Below are 20,469 nucleotides of genomic sequence, written 5' to 3'. Positions count from 1 at the left end.
TTTAAAGTTGAAACAGAAGTTTCTCTCGGAGAAGAGCGTACAGAGTTGTCTCATCAATGGCTTGGCAGATTCTGTATCTGGTCAGTCGTAAGTGTTTTGTTCTGTATCATCGGTTTTTGGTTAAAACTTGACCTTTTTTTAACACAAATCAGTAAATCACCTTCCACTTTCTTTTGTGGTACAAAATTATTTGACCTCTGTTTCAAACCAGTTTGACCTTTTTTATTGAGCCGATCACATTATTACAAGGCCAAACGACTATTTCCCACCCAAGGTATGCTGTAATGACAAGTTTCCCCCCTTTAACTATGAAAATACCAAACATCCACCCATGGCCCGTTAAAAGTAACGGGGTTAAGGGTAAAATTGTCATTTTCTCTATAATATTAAAAAATAAACTAAAATATAATTTCCTTTTGCCCCCCTAAAGTTTGAAAACAAAAATTTCCCCCCAGCCTAAGTTTAATAAAATGGCAGTTTCACCCTAGGGTTTGGTTTTGAAATCTCCGGCGACCTCTCCGGCTCCGTTGCCGACGGCTTCTCCCTCCCGAAGAATCCTCTCCTTCCGGTGATCGGTTTCCTCCCATTTGGAGGCCTGATCGTCGCCGGAAAAGCGGTGGGAGACGAAGAACTTCGTCGGGGAAGACGAAGAACTTCGTCTTCCCCGACGAAGTTCTTCGTCTCCCACCGCTTTTCCGACGACGATCAGGCCTCCAAATGGGAGGAAACCGATCACCGGAAGGAGAGGATTCTTCGGGAGGGAGAAGCCGTCGGCAACGGAGCCGGAGAGGTCGCCGGAGATTTCAAAACCAAACCCTAGGGTGAAACTGCCATTTTCTTAAACTTAGGCTGGGGGGAAATTTTTGTTTTCAAACTTTAGGGGGGCAAAAGGAGATAAAATTTTCAGGCGTTAGGGTTCTGTTAAATTTAACTGGCCATGGGTGGGTGTTTGGTATTTTCATAGTTAAAGGGGGGAAACTTGTCATTACAGCATACCTTGGGTGGGAAATAGTCGTTTGGCCTTATTACAATGTCAAATCAATTACTCATATGCTACAATAACAAATAATCCAGATAAAAATATACTGATTTTTTTTTTTTATAGAAATTATAGTTTTCGTGAGTGAAGAAACAAGAAAATCATCATGATACGATCAATTAAAGCAATCAATTCGATCCGATCCAATCCCAGTGCGCCATCATATCATAATCAATACCCTTAATTTGTAAAAGTGACTTGAACATGCATATGAAAAGTTGTGTATCATTGCTTCAATTCGGTAGTTCAAATGAATCATATTTGTTACCAAACATCTGTCCGTGGACTTACTTTGACTGAAATGCGGTGAAAAGTATAACCCAGGCCCACTAGTACGTTTCAATAGTTGACGAGTCAGAAGCCAACTGAATCATTAATCCACCCGGGTTTACGGGTACTTTTCTAGGAATATGACATGTCTGATGCAAGTGTTAGATTTCAAATTATAAACTCAAAAAAAAAAAAATGATGGATATTTGAGTATACACTAAATCAAAACTACACATAATGGTGTAATTAAATGAGGTGGAGTTTTAATATTAAAAAATAAAAACTTTATTATTTACTAGACAAAAATTAAATAAAATAAAGAGGGATTAACATTTTCTAACATAATTTTGTCTTTATTAAATGTATTTTTTAATTTCTGTGTTTATTTATGTTTTATCTTAATCGTTTTCATTGGATATGAAAGTTATTTTTGTTGATTAAGCGACAGACATTTTTGTTTGCTTCCATCTCTCCATCTTCATTTTGGAAAGTATCATTTTTATATTTCAACAACTTTTGTATATTGTTAGAGGCAGAGTGATCATCTTCATATATATAGAGTCAAACACTATTTATTTGTTTTGAGTTTTTTATTCACCTTGAATTGCAATATCGCTTTACAATTCAATGCTGACTATATTTCTATGTTTGATTGTAGTGTCGGCTTAAGGTTCTTGTGTCACATAGGTTTCATTTTTATATAGTGCAAAAAATGTGTTGTTTCTTGGGTTCTTGTGTAATATTGTCATCGTTTTGGATTTTTACTGTCTCATTATTATCAAGGCCTTGCATCATGTCATCACCATTGAAGATTTTTAATATGGGGTCGTTCTAAGATTCTTGCGCAATTGCATTTTAGTGTTCATTTGATGTATTTACAGGGGGAGATGGGGATGATTTGAACTGGGCTTTCGGCCATTGGGGAAAAAATTATTTTTTTATTGCTGACATTGTGAAAAAAATAAAAATAAAAATAAAAAAATTCAAACAATATTACAGGGAGATTGAGTTTGATTTAATTATTTTTAAAAGGACTTGCGATTAAGCTTGCCAAATTAGTGAGATTTCAAAGGAATTATATTTTAATTCTATAAGCATAAGAATTTTACTATTTTCAAGTTAGAACTCAATTTAAGTTTAAAATCGACTGAACGTTAATAAGCGAAACCCGACGAGCTCCCTTGACTTATAACCCTAATAGGCTAAAACTGAAAACTTTAGTTTGTAAGGTAGTATGGTAGATGATAAATGTTAGTGTTCTCTATATGAAATCATTTGATTTGAGTAATATTGTATTATCAAAACTAAAATATTACCTTGAAGATAGATTACTTAGAAGATTACTGGGTATAAATGATTACTATATTTGATAAAATTTGATTGATATAAATAATTATTGTGTTTGATTAAAAATAATAATAAAATATTTAAAAATTATTTTACTTATTCTAAAATGATTTTTTATATTAATTGAAAATGAAATTATTTTTATTCTAAAAAATTAATAAATAATAATATAATTATAATAAAATTAATATTATATCAATATTAATAATAAAAAATTATTATAATATTTAATTACTAATAAATTAAATAAAATAATATAAACAATAAAAAATAAACTATCAAAACGACCGTTATTAACTAAACAAATAGCCTTTCATGTAAAAATATAAATATATATACACACGCAAATGGGGAAAAACTACGAGTGAGCTCCAGTAGCAGCTGGATTTCAAGCACCGACTTCAAGTGTGGGCCGGCCATGTTCCCTAGCCGACATTTTCTAAATTGGACTGTATTTTTTTCCAAATTTCAAAAACAGTTTTTCTTTTTACCTGATAGATATATATATGTTTGAATTAATTTGCTATTGCTTTCTCTAATTTAATTAAAATTTATCTGAAATAGTATAAAAAATTCCCCGTTTTGTTGCTCATGTAATAAATAAAAAGATATATACTTTTTTAATTAATTATGTAATTAACTCATTTTAAAAAACCCAAAAAATTATTTTTCACCCAAGGTATACTATTTTCTCAAGTTTCTCTTGTTAACTTTGAAAATCTTATTTATCCATCTATGACTGGTTAAAATTAACTGTTTCAAGGATAAAATCGTTATTTTATCTGTATTATTAAAAATAAACTTAAATTTTATTTTATTTTTCTTTCTAAAAACTAACAATTTCTCTCAACTCAAGTTTTAAAAAACAATATTTTCCCTTTTAGGGTTTTTAATTTTTCAAAGTTAGTTTTCTGATGTATCTTCGTCTTCGTCGATTGTGCCAAGAACAACCATCGAAAAGAGACCATGCCGGAGAGGAAGAAGTGTCGTTTGTAGGTCATTGGAGAAGAAGAAACAGTATCAAAAAACTAATTCTAAAAAATTGAAAACCTTAGGGGGAAAAATGTTATTTTTTAAAACTTAAGTTAGAAAAAAATTATTAATTTTTAAAATTTTAAAAAGAAAAATGAGATAAATTTTTTAAGAGTTAAGATTCTGTTAATTTTAATAGTGTATAGATAGATAAATAAAATTTTTAAAATTAATAAGAAAAAATATAAAAAAAACTGCGTAATTTAAATGGAAAATAGTCCTTTGGCCTTTTTAAAAATGAAACTACTCAGTGACAAAATCGTTATTTATTTAGGTATTTAAATTTTAATGTTTGTTATTTATAATTTATAAAGTGGGGTATGTTTGTCATTGTCACTTCTTTTCAAGTACAACGTGTATCATACTATAAAAATGATGCCTATATGTCTAGTCCAAATCAGCACAAACTGTCTGGCATTGTCAATTCTGTCGTGTTTTACTCTAAAAATATATTTATTATTGCATCCTGTGTCTATTTATTTTCCATATATTTATATAAACGGATATAATAATCTATAATTAAGAAGAGATATGAATTTGAACGCTTGCATTAATATAGTTAAAAATTAATAGCTAATAGGCTAAAAGGCTATTCCTCACCCAAAATTTAGTTGAATTTTAACAACATATTTGTGATTGATAAAACATTTAAATACTTATTTATGGATTAATTTTTATTAAACTTTTTGTTAGAGATAAAGATAAAATCATTATTTTATTATTAAATCCTAAAATCTTTAAAATTTATATTATTTTATCTCTTAGTTTAAAAAACTAGTAATTTATTTTATGATTAAACTTTAAAAAATTGTAATTTTTCCTCTAGAGTTTTAATTTTTCAGACAATCTCTCCCTCTCTGGCAACAAGTGGCCTCCGGTTGTCTCTCTCCCTTTTTTTGGTCTCTAAATCACTGGAGAAGACAAAACTTCATCTGAATGAAGACAAATTATTTTTTTCTAGACAAATCGATGAAGATGAGAAATCATCTTTGTTGAGTAACGATGCAATCAAATCTTTAAGCTACAATGAGGTTGAAGTGACAACATGACTGAATCGACCGTAAGACCTGATTTTTGAATGATGAAGATGACGAGATAAGATCTTTAAGTGACGAAGACGAGTTTGTCAAGACAAAGTTTCCTGTTCTTTGATGAGGATAAGACCAAAAGAAGAAAAAGAGACAACTGGAGGTTACTATAGAGAGAGAGAGAGAGAGGGATTGTCCAAAAAATTGAAACACTAAGGGGAAAAATGCAATTTTCAAATCTTGGGTAGAATTTCTGTTAATTTATTTTAATTATATATACTAAAAGATATTTTTGTCTTCTCACTTTGTAAGGGTAAATATGTTATTTCAATTTTATCCTAATAAATATCATTTACATTAACAGTTTATAAATAAGACTTTAAGATTTTGAATTACTATAAATAAAATTTTGAAATTAAATTAAAACAATCCTTTAGCCAAACGATAAATACAGAAAGCCTTAGGTGGAAACAGTGACATTGGCAATTTATCTTGTGTTAAAAATATCGTGTGAGTGGGTGCACATAAATTTCTTGAACGTTATATACAAGTCTGGGCCACATAATATTAGAAGATGTATAAGTCATACAATACAACAACTATGAGCTTGGCCTACGCGGAAATTTAGTCATATCGTGTGAATTGATAGAAGTCGGTACACCAAATGAATAGTTATTAATTTTTGTTTATTTATTTATTTATGGTGAACATACCATCTAAGTTTATGAGTATGATGTAAAAGGATCATAACATATAAACAAATTTGAAACTTAATCTGGAAGTGGGAAGATTGTAATTAAAATGTCTACGTACTTGCTAATTACATTAATTGTGTTTTCATAATTAAAAAAAGTTCGACAAGTCTCCATCTGGCAACCAATTATGAACTGAGTAGGCCACGTGACCTGATCTTCCCGCCTTTTTTCTGCAAGTGGACCCACCGCTCCAACCTCGTGGCGTTATCACGATCGATTTCACGCTCATTTCTCTGTCCTATCCAAAAAGGAAAATTTCGCCGTGATGGCTTCAACTGACGCCCCGTTCCGTCGATTCTCCCACTCCCTCCGCCGTGCTTTGTTTCTCTCCCTTCCCCGAAACTTGTAACATCTGCGTTTCCGCTTCATGCATCAGCCGATTAATTTCAAAATTTCTGCGGCAAAGAAGTAAAGTAAGTTCCCGAGTCACAGTCTCAGAAAGAACAGCAAGGTTGTTTACTTTACTTGATTAAATTATTATTATTATATATGAAATTATGACCATATTTGTGTAAATTTGAATTGCAGGTGGTGAAGAGTTGTTACTACTGCCAATGAAGGATACGATTTAGGATGGTTACCTTCTTTCCGCGCGTGTTGATAGCTTCTATGTCTAATTTTTTGTGTGGTTATCAAATAGGGGGTGAGTTCTGTTTATTCTTTTAATTTTATTGTTTCATTCCTACATAATTGTGCATTTTGAGAGAGCTTAGTAGAAAGTGACTTTGAGTTAGATCTCATCTTCAAAATTCAAATGCTCATTCTAAATTATATGAATAGATGATTTTCATCGCGTTTTGGCCTGAAAAGCACTTTTAGAAAACCATCTATTTAGTGTTTCAAAAATCAGTTTACAGAACGTTTTTTATAGCAAGAGTTTATGTATTTATACATTTATTCCAATGCTGCTTAAAGCATTTCCAAACGTTCTAATTGTGGTTGGGAGTGCTTTTGTAGAAAGCATTTATGTAAAAGCACTTCAAGTGTTTTTATGCAGAATACATAAAAATTAAAGAAAGTACTTCAAGCATTAGAGAAAAAAATAAAACAGAACTATCTTGTATTTGCCCAAAAAGCACTTCAAAAGTTCAAATACTAAAAAGTTAATAAAAGTGCCTTTAAATATCCAGAAGCACCTTTACCGATGTCAAAAACACGGAAGCATTCCTAAAAATACTATAGTAACATAATCAGAATCGCTCTAGTGCTTGTTCAGTTATCAATAAGCTAATTTAGAGAAGAGGTAGTAAAAATGATAAGTATGTGTTATAAGGAAATTTACTATAACTTTGTTTATTATATTACTGTAAATTCAGGAACATTGACACACACACACACATATATATTGGTATGTGCTAACTGTACTTTTAAAGCGAATTTTCCGGAGTTACAATGTGTGTTTTGCAGGGTAGAATGGTCTTATTGTTTCAATTGCTCAAGAGCTTGGTTTTGAAGGGAATCCAATTCTTGAGGGACTTGTAGTGAGCATATTTATGGGAGGTGCATTTATTGGAAGTATCAGCTCAGCTTCTCTGGTAGATAAATTTGGTAGGAGAACTTTTCAAATTGTTATAATGCCATTGATTCTTGGTGCAATTATAAGGTAATTCACATACATATGACTGTGGTGTGCTCCATTGACATTATTTTTTGTCTGCTCCCTCTAAATTTCTTTTTGGGGATTGGGGTTTTGGGTGGCGAGATGTCATGTGGCTTTCTTTACTTTGTGTATGAGTTCAGGTGTTTTTCACTCAGGTATTGCTGTCTCCACATATTATGGCTTCTTGATCTTATCATGTATTTTGTTTTAAAGGACTTCTGAATTTTCATTTCCAACTTTAATCATTGTGCAAGCCCTTTGCTTGGATGAAATGCTATGAGGATAATTTCTAGTCAGCCTTGGTGTTGGTGTTAACAGAGTTCTTGTTCCAATTTATATTTCAGAGGTACCGCTTATCAGCAAATATGTTGAATTTTTAATTATACTTGCATTTATGGGTGTAAACAAGTGGAGTCGCTCTCCAGTTGCTCACAACTCAACTTGATTATTGTTGAGTGAGCTCAAACTTCTTGTTGGTTGGCTTGATGATCTTGTGAGTATACAACTTAAGTAAAATATCAATAAACCCATAAAAATTTTAAATCTTGCACTTAAACTTCTAAAATCTTAATCTTTGACTTTGAATATAAAGTAATCGATAAATATATAACTTATAAGGTTTATGTGTTTTTTAAAGTTACGGGATTCAAATTAATTTTTCGAGCTAAACTCAAGTCAGTCGTTCTTTTGTCGAGCTCAAGTCGAGCACTGCTTGGCTTGACTCGATTACACTCTTACTTGCATTGCATCATATGATGTCAAGAATTTTGATCCTATTTATATGCCTTCTAGTTATGGGAACAAGTGAAATTTTAACATCATCTTGTCTATTGCATTGCACTCACTCTTGTTGTTTAATTTAATATGACTCTTGTTGGTGTAAGTCAGGCTAATTTGGTTTAGTGAACAAGATTACATCTCCAAAGTAACCATCTTCTTGTAATTCTCACTAAACATCTTTTTATGTTTTTTTAGGTTGCTCCATCATAATATAGGGGGAGCCTTGTGTCAGATCGGTACTTGCATTGGGATTATTGCATCACTGTTTCTAGGAATTCCTGCCGAAGATGATCCACATGGTGAGATTCTTTTCAGTTTTGTTCTATTGTTTCTCTGAGTTGCTGATGAGATATGCTGTCAGTTCCATAGAGATGTCACTACCAATCTAAAGAATGACTTGCTTCACCTTTTGATAGAAAAAGTGAAGAGTAATGCTATATGTATATACTTTGAGTGTACAAAATAAGTACACACATGATATGTCATCATGTGAATGGGCGTTGTTTTATCTTTAATGCAAAGTCATTCAATTATATGATGACACATCATTCTTGTACTTATTTTGTATACTCAAAATGTATATATATAGTTTTATTGAAAATTAAAATAGCTTTGGGTCTCATCGGAAAAATGCTGTCCAATGGTGTTCGGTTGGTGGGGATGTTGAATGATGTCAAAGCTGTTATTTGTAATCTTAGAGGAGAATCTAAAGTTGACAAAGCAATTCAAGAGTTTCAGTCAGTCATAAAAAAGGATGGTAGTGATCTGGACAGCCAATGGTTGGAACTCCTTGAGGAACCACACTCAAGGGGTTGTATCAAGGTTTTTGCTGATCTGAGCAATCTAGTTGAGCTTTAGCTCCTATGTGCACAGCCCTGCTTGGCGGTTGAACTCGAACTGTACTTTTGTTGAGTAGTAAATAGGTCTTTCACAACATGAGAAATGAAACATTTAAAAAGATTAACGGTTGATAACATCCAAATAATTTTTTGTTTTTTGTTAATTTAGACAAATCCATTGATGCCACTCTCACCTATGCTTTCATGCAGGTAAATGTTCACCTTTGCTATTGGAGTTGACCCTGTCACTGGTCTGATTATACCAGTGCCCAGCAGCAGCAGGAGAAAATCATGGGATTCAGTTTCTCTATTCACTGGGTATGTAATGTTCAGTTTTTGAGTATACTGGCTATAACAACTTCTATGTACATACTAAAAGCTTCAATTGCCATTTGTCAATTGTTAACTTTTGTTGAAATCTTATGGGAGCAGAAAAACTATGTCAATGACTGCAACTAGAACAATTTCACCTTAATATTTTATAGGATGATATTAAATACATTGCCGGACGGAAAACAGAAATTGGTTTCTACTTGTGCTCTTGAAATCTCGATAAGAATTGTTTATTTGGTTCCTGCTAAATTAAGTTTTTGATCCACACTTGCACAAGTGTTTTGAATCAGGTTTGTAATTTCTTGGTGGGTCTATTTTTCCCCGACTTAGTGGAGATGCTTGGGGTTGCTCCGGTTTACGCTGAATTTGGTGGTGTTTCTCTGTTAGCATTTTTTGCTTTTTACTTCATAGTGGAAACTAAAGGACGCTCTTGAAAAAAATGTCAATGAACCCCAATTTCCAAGTTGGAGTAAAATGACTTTTTTTTTTTTTTTTTCCCAGTGAGATTCGCAGAAGATGAAGAATTCTGTGCTTGAGCCTTACTCTAGGATACCATTTTGAAGTTTACTTGATTCCACACAGTGAAGATTTCGGACTGATGATCCCTGAAGCTATTGCAAGGATTACTTGGTTTTTTTCTTATCGTTCCTATGTCAAAACCATAGGAAGGTGACAATGCCAAAATTGTCATACCTTTTTTGGCACTAGGAGCTACTAGCCCCCTAAGGGGGTGTTCAATTTTTTTGTAAAAAACCTGTATAATCTTTTGATATCATAATTGTGTGTCTTCTCCGCGTACAATTCATAATGTATAATTCTAATCCTTCGTGTTAAGAAACAAACAAAATTATAATCTTAATTTATTAAAATAATGAAATTATATTTTATATTCAAATAATAATATATTATTATATATAATTAAATATTATTTTATTATATAATAATATACCATTTTTCATATATAAAATTTTATGCCTAGCAATACTCCTGCCTAAGGTGCCAAATATATCATCCATTATTTATGAGCTCAAGAACAAAACAGAAGCTTCCTCCGCTGTGGGGGCCATCTTGCTGGTGGACTGCCGCGTGTAAAACCCACTCGGCCGTTTACCTTTCACCGTCAACCAGCTAGAATAAGTGAATAACTATTTCTTTTCGTTCTTTTACCCCCTTCCACGGAAGACTTTTGTAGGCTAACGTGGTTTGACAACACTCTTTATAAACTTTGTTTTAGGCTTTTTCCTTTTTGAATGTGCGATCCGATGTCTTCGTCCACAGAGACGAGAAATGGAGATCAAGCGGTGGTTGAGCTAATCGTTTGTGACGCATCACCATCATCAATCGATGCTGAGGTTACAGCCTCAGAGGAAATTACTCCTCTCTTGATTCAATCTGAAAAGCCCAAGATCAATATCTTCTCAGTCTCTTATTCTCGAAGAAAGCCTCGGGTACTGTTTAGCTTTTTTTTTTTCTTTTTGATTTGGTAAACCGGTAGTTGTAATTCAGTTACAATTTCTTTCAAATTAGTTGTGTAATAGTAGATTATAATACTTTTGAATGAAGAGATAGTGAAGAGAAAGATAACCGAAGCGAAGTCATCTAAGGCTAGAAGTGATTAAAAACAATAAAACCTGTTTATAGCTATACTTTATATAAGAATAACCTCTTTGTAGTCATAAAAAATCTCGTATAAGCACTGTATTGATTGACATTGTGACTGTGATGTGTGCTAGCAGGAGCATGTGATAGAAACAGAGACATTACCACTAACTCATTTCTTATTGTGGGTGTGGAATGGATCTAGATACTCGGGATTAATATGTATGGTCTTATCGTCAACTATCTACTTTTCCATGGAATTGATTTCTGATAATTTTGCTGGTAAGTACCATTTGCTACTCCTTATGGTACTTAAATCTCGAGCCACTTTCTGTGTCCTATATGATATTATTTGAAATGTAACGGCCTTCGGCACAGTTCTAAGTCTCTATAACTATTTATGGTAATCAGTAAAGACAGTGCCATGAACTATCTCATGCCATTCATATATGTTTTAGGTTCTCTTTTTGCATACTTTTTTAGAACATCCAATCATATCTTACTTCCATTGAAGGTTGGAGGGATTCTTTAATGTTTTGCAACTATTAGGAAGAGATCAAAGTTACTGCTTAAACTTTATCTTATATTCTGCATATGAGTTAGACAGGGCGCATGAGTTAGTTGCAGACTAGCAACCTTTTTTGTTGGTTATTATAAAGCTTATTTCTAGAATTCCTGGATATTGTCCTGTTTGACTCAACATAGATTTGAGCATTACATCTCAGTTTGAACAATTATTGTAATTTTTTTTTTTTTTTTGTGATGCCAGTTCAGTCTATTCCCTTGTTTGAGATTGCATTTACAAGATGCACAATAATCATGATATTATCTTATTTATGGTTAAGAAGAAGTGGACAACCAATATTTGGGCCACCAAATGCTAGGAATTTTGTGATTTCAAGAGCCCTCACAGGATATCTCTCCTTGTTCTGTTTTATCTTTTGGTAAGTATCACTTCATATCCATGGTTCCTGCATATGATATCGGAACATATTTATATTAAGAGTTGAAAAATGCTATTTGTTAATGTAAATCAGTGCATAACTTATGCCTTACTAGTATGTCCTTGAATCACTTTCTGTCACCACGGAAAATTTTCAGAACATTTGTTGTTCCTTAAACATTTTGTGGATCTAATTACAATGATCATATGATCAAAGATGTTTCTTGAGTGTATTACTTTCTGATGAGCATATTAGATCAATTGGTTGAATTTTATCTTAATTTGTGATCATACGATGTTTACATTTTATGTTTGTTACTCTTCTGATGAATTTTAATTCTGTATTATGCTTGGGATTTTCATTGTCTCATTAGCTTTATTATTTGGAAAAAGTATAACTTTCAGTTTGCTCTTTTTCCTTTCCAGCATTCAGAGGTTGCCTTTGTCTCAGGCTGTTGTATTAAACTTTACTACTCCAGTTATGGCTTCAATTATGGCTAGAATTGTTTTGCGTGAGAACTTGAAAATTTCTGACATTGGAGGTACAGTAGTATTTTTTTTTCCCTTCTATCTTGAATCTTGATATAGATTATAGGTAGTTGAAAATTGTTAGATAGGGAGTGATTGCTTTCTTAATCATTCTCCCTTTTCCAGGTCTTGCTTGCAGTTTCTTCGGTGTGCTCTTCATTTTTCAACATATGCTTACTACACAAGGTAGATAAGTGAGTTAAAGAAACTGGAAACTACTAAGAATTCATTTGTAATTGTCTTTGTTGTCATTATATGCTTTATTTGTGTCTATGTTGTTGCTATTGATGCTTTGTTAGAGAATAAATCTAGTCCGGTCAATAACCTGCTATATGCATCATAAACCATCTGTTCTCTCTATCTCTATTTATGTCTGTTAGTTTCTTGACATCTGTTAGCTGTTTTTCTCTTTTCTATATAGGATTAGCATCAATGGTACCATATCATCACCCCATTTCTTACACTATTCTTAGACTAGTGGATCCAACTACTTTGAATGACTAACCTTGCATCTAACACATGTCCGTACCAAAGTGAATTGATTGCTTATAATCAACTCATGCAGGAGAATTTCTCTCTTTCTTTTTTCTAATTGTTGGATTTGTCAGGAGGGTTAGTTAAAGATGGGGAAGCAAGTAATTCTAATGTTAGGGAAAGCCACATATTTGCCATTTTTGTTGGATTGATTTCATCAATAACTGGTGGCATTAACTTCTGCCTTATAAAAGCTGGAGCAAGGGCATCAGATCAACCCGTGTGAGATATCTTACTTTCTTGATCTGAAATTATATTATGCTCTTGATTTCTGCAACTTCGCTGTCATTATTTTTGTCCTTGATTATATTCACCTGCAATTTTTCAGGGTCACTCTATTCGCATTTGGCTTACTGGCCAGCCCTGCTGCTGCAATATGTGCATTCTTCTTTGAGGTGAGTTCCGCATGTTCAACACATGGTGTTTACTGTTTGGCAAAAGTGAAATTCTTCTTGGTGATTCATATCTCTGATCAAATAAAAGAGGGATCTCTTTTGATTGGGTGGATATATTTCCACACTCACACAGGATAAGAAAAATGGAAAACATGTAAGTGTGAGGTGGATAGTGATCCCCAAATCACTTGAATTGTGTTAACCAACAATTAACTCATGGAGATAGGCCACCTTTGCGCATGAAGTTTCTTGTTTCAATGGACATTTGGTTGTTATTTTTATAGTCATATGAAGGATTTCTGAGTAGGGAATCCTTTACGTTGATACAAGTCATATATATGATGAATTGAAACTGATTGGAACCTTATAAATTAACTCTCTGTATTAACTTTCGGAGAGAAAAAAATTGCTAATTGATTTGGTGGACATTGAACTATTGCATTGTTGTTGACTAGGAGATCATATTGAACTTGAGCAGGTCAAGATAGTAATCTACTTATGTAATGTCTTTTATATTAGACTGGCTATACATGTATTCTCAGTTTTTCTCAACTATTTTATCTTCAACAATGCAGAAACTTGTGCTGCCAAGTCTTTATTCTTTTCTCCTGATGCTGGTACTCGGTGTTCTGGCCTTCTTGGCAGAGGTGAAATTCTGGCAATGATTTTATCTGCGTGACTGTAGTACTAAATTATCAGTTCTTCTTTTACTTTTAGATTTTTTTCTTAACTTGCTTGGGTAATAAATTGACTTATAACATTCGTGGTCAATTTAGGTACTTTTGGCACGTGGACTTCAGCTAGAAAAAACTGGCAAAGTTGTGAATCTCCAGTACATTGAGGTATGGTATTTTATCATATGTCATCATCAAGAAATATCTCGTAGGATGTGTTTTGAATTCTTTTGTAGTGTTTCTCTCTCTACAAAAGCAAACTGTGTAAATTTAATCTGACAACTCAAGACTTGTAGTCGTGCCAGTGTTTATTATCATAAGATTGTGGTGAATAGAAACAAATGAATTGTGATAATTGTGACTGATTTCTCATCAAATACATTTATTTGTGAGTTTCAGCTTGCCCTAACCCAGTTATCGGCCATTGGATCGTTAAAGATAGCACCATCTTTTGGGCAACTCCTCGGTTGTTTTCTTATCTTTCTTTCTGTGTCTTATACCGTGTATATTGGTCCTGATAAAGAGATGAATGAAATGGCTTAGTATTTGGTGTTGAAAGGCATGTATCATCCTATTCCATATGTAATCAACTTTCTATTTTTTTTCTTTTTCACAAATTCAAAATTTTATAGAATATTTTGTGCATTTTCACCTCCTTGTGAGCTGACATCCTTATCTATACCACATTATACGGATTTGATTTCAACTTAATCTTAAATTCGTACCATGATATTAGTAGTGTCATACATATAGCCTAATAAAATGCCGACTTATAACCAAATGAAATCCTCAATTGCCATCCCTGCACATTGATCAGACATGCCCGAAGTGTACCCAACTGCATAATTTTAATATATAGGAGCCACGGAGGAGAAACGAGAGGCTGAATGATCCAACGACTTCATTTCGTTAGCGGTTGCCCAAATTCCTCTAGCAGCTCGTGTAACCAGGGCGACTTCATTTCCTTCTTTTTCACTAACACGTTGTTTCCTGAATCAATTTCTTCCTCTTATAGCCAGGGCGACAAAGCACGTGTAATACGGACTCTTCTTTTTGTAGCTTGCATTAATACACTTCTCCAAGCAATTTTGGAACCAGGTTGCCAGCTGTTGTTGGTGGCTCCTTTGCTTATGTGATTCCAATAACTTATATAATAAATGACGACTCATTGCAACAAATTACTGATAATCATGAAGTAAGTTCCCCAATTCTCCTTATTTTTCTTTTTTGCATTGTTTAAGAAAAACACTGAAATAATCTACTAAAGGAAGGGAAAATTTGACGGGTGATTGATTTGCAGAGATTTATACAACAATGCGAGCTATCCAAGGAGCTCTAATTGTTGCCTCAAGCATACAAATCATCCTGGGTTACGGTCAAGTTTGGGGTCTCTTTTCATGGTATATTGGTTGCAAGAATTTGATGGAAGAATAAATTGCTGTATTGGTCTTCCTCTCATTGTTTTAAGTCCTCTAGGTATGGCCCCTGTGGTTGGATTGGGATTGTTTCAACAGGGATTTCCTCTGGTTGGTACTGCTGTGAGTTTATATATAGCCTCTTAAGGGCAAATTACTTTGTACTTGCAATCGCAAACATCATTCGTAAGGCATCACTTTATTGTTCCTTAACGGCTAACAAATTATCTCCAAAGAGACTTATAACTAGTCTCTATTGATGAAGCGTCCGAGAAATTTTCATTTTTTGCCTGCAACCTTTGAGCTACAACCTGGTCAACATAGACGCCAAAACAAACTCTCAGAATTGGTTAATCCATGGATACTATGAAACTTATAAGCTTCAGTGCACCACCAATTCATTCTACTGACTGCCTCGATTACTTAACAGTTATTCTCTTGCCATTATTTGCGGATCATTCTCTTCAGAACTAGTACTGATTACCATTGTGATATTTTTTTTCTTTTTCTAGTTAGAGAATTGTGTGGAAAATGGGATACCAGTGCTATTGTTGGTCATTGGTTTGTGGCAAAATATTGCTCACAATGGCTCATTCTTTCCTTGAAAAGCGTATGGGTTTTGGTCATTGCAGTATCGACTGGGAAGATCACTGGTTTGGTCTTAGTTTTGATTCGGGGGGAACATTCGTTCCAAGTTACTTCATAGTTTCAAACTTGATTCACTCCAAGCAAAAATTTTATAAAACAAGTAAAAAGACAAATTAAAGTGAAGCCTCAGATAGCCAGTCTGTTTAACATCAAAATGAATTCAGCCGGTAATTCCAACTATAAGATATACAATCCTCATTGGCTTCTCTGTCAAATAACAAATAATAAGGGTCTTCCAATAAAATGTAATCGCCAAAAACGGCTCCGTGGGCCAAAGAAAATCAGACCCCCAGGTTCCTATCAGCAAGCGAAACTTTGGATTACTTTGGGTCCAATCATAGCATCGCCGGTCAATGCTCGTAAGCTACCGGCGACGTGGCATTGAACCGTTGAAAATAAATAAAGATAAGAAAATCAAAAAGCCCTCAGGGTCCCGTTTCAAATCACACACACAGCTGAACACGGAGGAATACGTGATCCCAACCAGTCAACGAACCCAATGAAGACGAATCCGGTGGAGGAGACGAAATCAGAAGGCTCGTGGTTGGTGGATGGGATGCTACCGGGTCCCCCAGAGGTCACAGCTGCTGTTTAAAGTGTCATACGGCACTTCCTATCAATTAGGGTTTCCTTCCTCATCGGGAATTTGGGTAGAAATTTAAAACCTTTTAAAAACAAGAAGGAATTTGATTGAAAGATACATACACTGAAACCCTAAACACAGATACTGAAACACAATTGATGATGAAGGCGAGCAAGTAGGGGGTTTTTATAGAGCGGAAGCGTGTAAACCCTAGAATTGTATAAAATGAGGACAAAGCCTTAAATCTGTTGGGCTCTTCTTAATGGCTTTGGGCCCTAATTTTAATATTATTATTACTTCTAAAATTAAGGTTAATTCATAATTCACTTTCTTTTATAATTTTAAATTTTAATTCTTATTTTGTCTCATTTTCAGTATATAAAGTTTCTCTCTTCTTTAATGTATTAAAACTCATCTTTTCTTTATTTTTAAGTTCTCTAATTGGTTATGAAAACTCTAAAAATCAATTTTATTATATTTAATATATATTATTTATTTAATTGTGAGTTAATATATCAAATTGGTTAAATCCGTCCTTTAATCATGAAAAGTTGTATTTTTTAAAGGAATACAAATTATTGGTTTTTTTAAATAAAATTTAATATTTATCATAAAAACTCTTATATATTTTTTTTTATTTATATGTTTTCTCGGGTTTCCTTTTCTATATTTTAAAAAAAAAGTTTTCACCTTTACCCTTTCCGTATTAATTATGATTACTTTAAATTTGCGATTAAATCACCGGTAGTAAAGCAAGCAGGACGCAGGTAGCTTTGGCCGTGGATCATTCTGGAAAATATCAAATTCCGTCCCCGTAAGAAATAGGTCCAACAGACCGTGTTTGATTGGTGCGAAAGATATCATTGGGAGAAGTGTGATTTTTTTATAAGAGTTCTAAGAGAATTAACTGCTGTACAGAGGACAATAACAGGTCTGCAAGTCGAACTCTAAGGCCGAAAGGTGAAGTAGTTATCATTCATATGCAATTACACTTGGGGCTTTTATACTTTTAATAAAAAGAAAATGGAAATTTGGTGCTTATTGTGTTTTCTATAACTGAATTTTCCGTGACTTTGATGTGGGAACTTTTAGGATGATAAAGATGTTGCGCATTTGAAGCATGTGAGTGATATGGAAAAGAAGATTGAGACTTTATCAAGGATTACTACCATAATGAAAGATGTTATTCAGAATAAGGTAAGTTTTCTAGTCCTTGTTTTATGGGCTTCTTGAGTTGAATGTGATAAACTTTCATGTGTTGTTCCATAAATGTGGCTGCTCTGTTCTAGAGTTCTATATTCAACCGTATTGTGTATGCGCACACAACAAAGACATTGCTGATTCTACTGGTTAACAAGTATCTGGATAGCTGCACATGAAAATGTTATTATTAAATAGCACTCAATTTGGGATTTGGATTTTGTATCTATTTGGGAGATTGCTGTACGCCATTTGAGAAACTGCTTGAGTCTGTATAAAATATATCATAGTCTACTGTACCCTGTTGAAACCGTGTCAATACTGAAAAGTGCAAATTTAACTATGGTGGCCAATAAAAGTGATTTAACCTTTTTCAGGGATGTAATATTTCTCTCACCCGTTTATTACATTTGATGACTTACATGTAATGACTTCTATATATCTTAGGTAACTTTTGTTTCCCTCTAATTTATAAATGACGTCAGGATCACATTATAGCTCATCTTCAACAACCATATTCACTGGATTGCATTCTTGTGGAAGCAGAATTTCAGGTTTGTTTACCTGGTTAAGTATAGTTTGTTTTAAGCAGAGTGGTGTTTTTATATATAAATTTGCTTTGACCACGTTTAGTACCAATTCACCTTGCATGGACAATTTAACTGATGGTTACGCGGTTTAGATATTGGAGTGAATAACTAATTGGTGGGCTGTCTTTAAGGCATGACTTAAGGTTTTGTTTTTAGGATTAGAGACTTCAATGTTGGTAAAAAGCAAATGAGAGTTTTAGGTTTCATAAATTTAAGGTTTGTTTGTTCATAGTACTTATTGATTTAGATGCTCTTGTTCTTTTGTAAAGACAAAATATGAAAATATTAGGCCTACTTATGCCTAGTTTAGATACTTGTATTGTTCTCAGCCCTTGGATAGATGAGCTGACAGCTGCTGATCTCAGTCATATCTTGCACTGTATTATACCATGTCAACTTGAAACAAGGATTTGAACTTCAAATATTGGAGCTAAAGTATAGTTTTTCTGTATCTGAACATGGAGATTTCAGCAATTAATAGGAGATTTTAACTCATAGGAATCTTCCCTTGTACATATTTGATACTTTCTTGATGAAACATAGTGGACACTGGCTGTAATTGCGTTATGTATTACTAATGGCTTCTTTAGCTTAGATATGCACAGAAACAATTTTCAGAGTTACTGATGAAAGCTGCCAGTGACTATGTAGCCTTGACAGCATCTTTTTCAGATTTCTAATGGAGTCATAATTCTAAGGAACCTCCTTCAGTTTGGGGGGTATGTTTATGAAGCATTGGATTGGTTCCTGCATTTTAAATCCAGGCTGCTATATTTGGTATCATTAATCTGTACATTTACACATTTTTGTGTTTGTTTTAAGCTTTTAGCGTATTTTGATTCCATTACATCTAAGTTGTGTTCATTAATTACTTCATTGTTAACTGTCTTTTCAGTAACAACTAAAGAAAATCTGATTTGGAACACACCATATCATGTGAAAGGATTATATCCGAGGCAGGTTGTCGAAATTTTGTATGGAAAATGTATATGATCCAGATACCCCTTCTAATTTTGTTTGTTTGGCTTTGATGCTAATGCATTTTTGTGTCAAATGCCTACGAAAACAGTGATTCTTTTTTTTTTTTAATATTGTAGTTCCTTAAATAGGATAGTATGTCTGATAATCTGGATTAATAAATCATATATATGCACAATTCCCTTGATATAATTATCTTTCTGTAATTATTCATTTTCTCTGAAACAATAATTAGTGAAACCATTTCTTGAATTATCCATGATGATCCTATTAATACCATAAAGGAGAGCAAATGTGTTCTTGTGTTATTGATATACAACATTTGTTGTCCAAGTGGTCACCAATGTATCTTCATTTTGTAATAGCTCCAGACGAGATCTATCTATGATGATTGAAACTGCATCAAGTATTATTTGTATGAAAGACGAAGATGCTGCTGCAGAATGTGATCCTCTGTTTATTTTCTTGAAACAGGAGATGCCCCGCCCAATTCCTGTTGTTTCAGCGTCATGCACCCGATTCTTTGAAGCCATGTCTGCTATGAGAGAATCAGTTGCAGCACTTCAACATCTAAGGGTTGGTCATTTTCAACCGAGTTAATTTTGGAAGTAAGTCCTGGCTTAACTTGTGCATACTGTTATTATTAACGGATAAACATTAACTCTCGGTACTATTTAACAAGACCAATTCCATGGTGATATGGTCCGCAACGTTCTTTGATATTCATGTCTTCACTAGTGGCAAAATGTTGAATGTTTATTTTGCCATTAGTTGCGTCAGGGCCCTGTAATTTTCCCTTGGTGCCCGAAGTACTTAATCCAGAAAATTTAGTGAAGTTTCCTTTTATATAAATTACCTGTTCTCACCACCTCCTTCTTGAATCTCTGATTCCTGAAAGAAAGTTCAGTTGGGTAATAAAACTGTCTTTGAATGCAATAAAGGCGATCTAATTTAAAATTTTCCTGAATTTAATGTGATTACATCTTCTGATTCAAAAGCTATCTTTTTTCTTTGTAATTATCACAGTAAGTAATAAAGGCCATTAAAAAAAAAGGGGAAGGTTCAGGGAGGATGAAGGGTCGCATCATCTCTTACTGTAGTTGCGTACGTGGACGGTGGATCACAAATGAGGAAAGTGAAACATTCCTGCAAAGTTGTTGCAAGATGTCATAATTATTTCCGCAGTCGGCATGTTATTATCAAGAAGGAAGATAAGCCTTAAAAGGAGGAGCAATGCATTAGCATTTAATATTTTTTATTACCTACAAATTTAATTAATGTTCGAGAAGCTCTGAAAGTCTGAATCTATGAACTTTTTCTTAGTAATTAAGTTTGTATTCGGTTCACACTGACTCTCCA

General features: G+C 33.5%; 2 protein-coding genes, 1 long non-coding RNA gene and 3 other non-coding genes across 34 annotated transcripts; 3 read left to right on the top strand and 3 right to left on the bottom strand.

Annotated features, from left to right (window-relative positions):
* Positions 1 to 5,479: 5,479 nt before the first annotated feature.
* On the top strand, positions 5,480 to 9,824 carry LOC123223550. Of its 9 annotated transcripts, none has more exons than XR_006503812.1 (6): positions 5,483 to 5,884; positions 6,000 to 6,114; positions 6,879 to 8,150; positions 8,901 to 9,008; positions 9,314 to 9,395; positions 9,525 to 9,824. It is a non-coding gene; the product is annotated as an uncharacterized LOC123223550 (long non-coding RNA). The 9 variants fall into 9 exon arrangements; XR_006503810.1 differs by having other exon boundaries at positions 5,484 to 5,884; positions 9,301 to 9,395; XR_006503811.1 differs by lacking the exons at positions 9,314 to 9,395; positions 9,525 to 9,824 and having other exon boundaries at positions 5,482 to 5,884; positions 6,879 to 7,074; positions 7,212 to 8,150; positions 8,901 to 9,222.
* Positions 9,825 to 10,175: 351 nt separating this feature from the next.
* LOC123223842 lies at positions 10,176 to 14,347 on the top strand. 4 transcript variants are annotated; one of them, XM_044647244.1, is made up of 10 exons: positions 10,176 to 10,471; positions 10,757 to 10,904; positions 11,392 to 11,566; positions 11,992 to 12,107; positions 12,220 to 12,279; positions 12,711 to 12,849; positions 12,956 to 13,022; positions 13,598 to 13,669; positions 13,799 to 13,864; positions 14,096 to 14,347. In XM_044647244.1, exons 1-10 carry the CDS (start codon positions 10,274 to 10,276, stop codon positions 14,237 to 14,239), a joined length of 1,185 nt encoding a protein of 394 aa, XP_044503179.1. In that variant the 5' UTR covers positions 10,176 to 10,273; the 3' UTR covers positions 14,240 to 14,347. The 4 variants fall into 4 exon arrangements, with proteins under 4 accessions (XP_044503179.1, XP_044503177.1, XP_044503180.1 ...); XM_044647242.1 differs by having other exon boundaries at positions 10,181 to 10,471; positions 12,702 to 12,849; XM_044647243.1 differs by having other exon boundaries at positions 10,186 to 10,471; positions 10,760 to 10,904; positions 12,702 to 12,849.
* Positions 14,348 to 15,877: 1,530 nt separating this feature from the next.
* Positions 15,878 to 15,964, bottom strand: LOC123224617. Its single transcript, XR_006504025.1, has one exon. It is a non-coding gene; the product is annotated as a small nucleolar RNA snoR77Y (small nucleolar RNA).
* A 36-nt stretch (positions 15,965 to 16,000) lies between these two features.
* LOC123224623 lies at positions 16,001 to 16,147 on the bottom strand. Its single transcript, XR_006504030.1, has one exon. It is a non-coding gene; the product is annotated as a small nucleolar RNA snoR2/U65 (small nucleolar RNA).
* Positions 16,148 to 16,336: 189 nt separating this feature from the next.
* Positions 16,337 to 16,403, bottom strand: LOC123224625. The gene has a single exon (XR_006504032.1). It is a non-coding gene; the product is annotated as a small nucleolar RNA U49 (small nucleolar RNA).
* A 572-nt stretch (positions 16,404 to 16,975) lies between these two features.
* On the top strand, positions 16,976 to 20,456 carry LOC123222530 (AUGMIN subunit 2-like). 18 transcript variants are annotated; one of them, XR_006503655.1, is made up of 7 exons: positions 16,979 to 17,302; positions 17,435 to 17,539; positions 18,028 to 18,096; positions 18,805 to 18,909; positions 19,028 to 19,117; positions 19,585 to 19,718; positions 20,137 to 20,456. XR_006503655.1 is itself a non-coding variant. In XM_044645364.1 (6 exons), the coding sequence occupies exons 2-5, from the start codon at positions 17,474 to 17,476 to the stop codon at positions 19,708 to 19,710; spliced, it is 378 nt and encodes a 125-aa protein (XP_044501299.1). In that variant the 5' UTR covers positions 16,981 to 17,302; positions 17,435 to 17,473; the 3' UTR covers positions 19,711 to 19,718; positions 20,137 to 20,456. The 18 variants fall into 18 exon arrangements, 3 of the variants coding, with proteins under 3 accessions (XP_044501299.1, XP_044501300.1, XP_044501301.1); XR_006503656.1 differs by having other exon boundaries at positions 16,980 to 17,302; positions 18,805 to 18,851; XR_006503650.1 differs by having other exon boundaries at positions 16,976 to 17,302; positions 18,028 to 18,851; positions 19,028 to 19,092.
* The last annotated feature ends 13 nt before the right edge of the window (positions 20,457 to 20,469 follow it).

The sequence above is a fragment of the Mangifera indica genome, chromosome 8 (assembly GCF_011075055.1).
Source record: "Mangifera indica cultivar Alphonso chromosome 8, CATAS_Mindica_2.1, whole genome shotgun sequence".
Classification (NCBI taxonomy): domain Eukaryota; kingdom Viridiplantae; phylum Streptophyta; class Magnoliopsida; order Sapindales; family Anacardiaceae; genus Mangifera; species Mangifera indica.
The sequence above is the reverse complement of the archived record's forward strand: the minus strand, read 5'-3'. Positions and strand labels throughout refer to the sequence as shown.

Excerpts from the sequence above, each read along its gene's own strand:
- LOC123222530 (XM_044645364.1), top strand. The coding sequence starts at position 17,474 with ATGGAAAAGAAGATTGAGACTTTATCAAGGATTACTACCATAATGAAA. Across the intron at positions 17,540-18,027 it reads AAGATGTTATTCAGAATAAG|GATCACATTATAGCTCATCT; the intron begins GTAAGTTTTCTA and ends AAATGACGTCAG. Across the intron at positions 18,910-19,584 it reads AATCCAGGCTGCTATATTTG|GAGATGCCCCGCCCAATTCC; the intron begins GTATCATTAATC and ends TTCTTGAAACAG.
- LOC123223842 (XM_044647242.1), top strand. The coding sequence starts at position 10,274 with ATGTGCGATCCGATGTCTTCGTCCACAGAGACGAGAAATGGAGATCAA. Across the intron at positions 10,472-10,756 it reads ATTCTCGAAGAAAGCCTCGG|CAGGAGCATGTGATAGAAAC; the intron begins GTACTGTTTAGC and ends GATGTGTGCTAG. Across the intron at positions 12,108-12,219 it reads GAAAATTTCTGACATTGGAG|GTCTTGCTTGCAGTTTCTTC; the intron begins GTACAGTAGTAT and ends TCCCTTTTCCAG.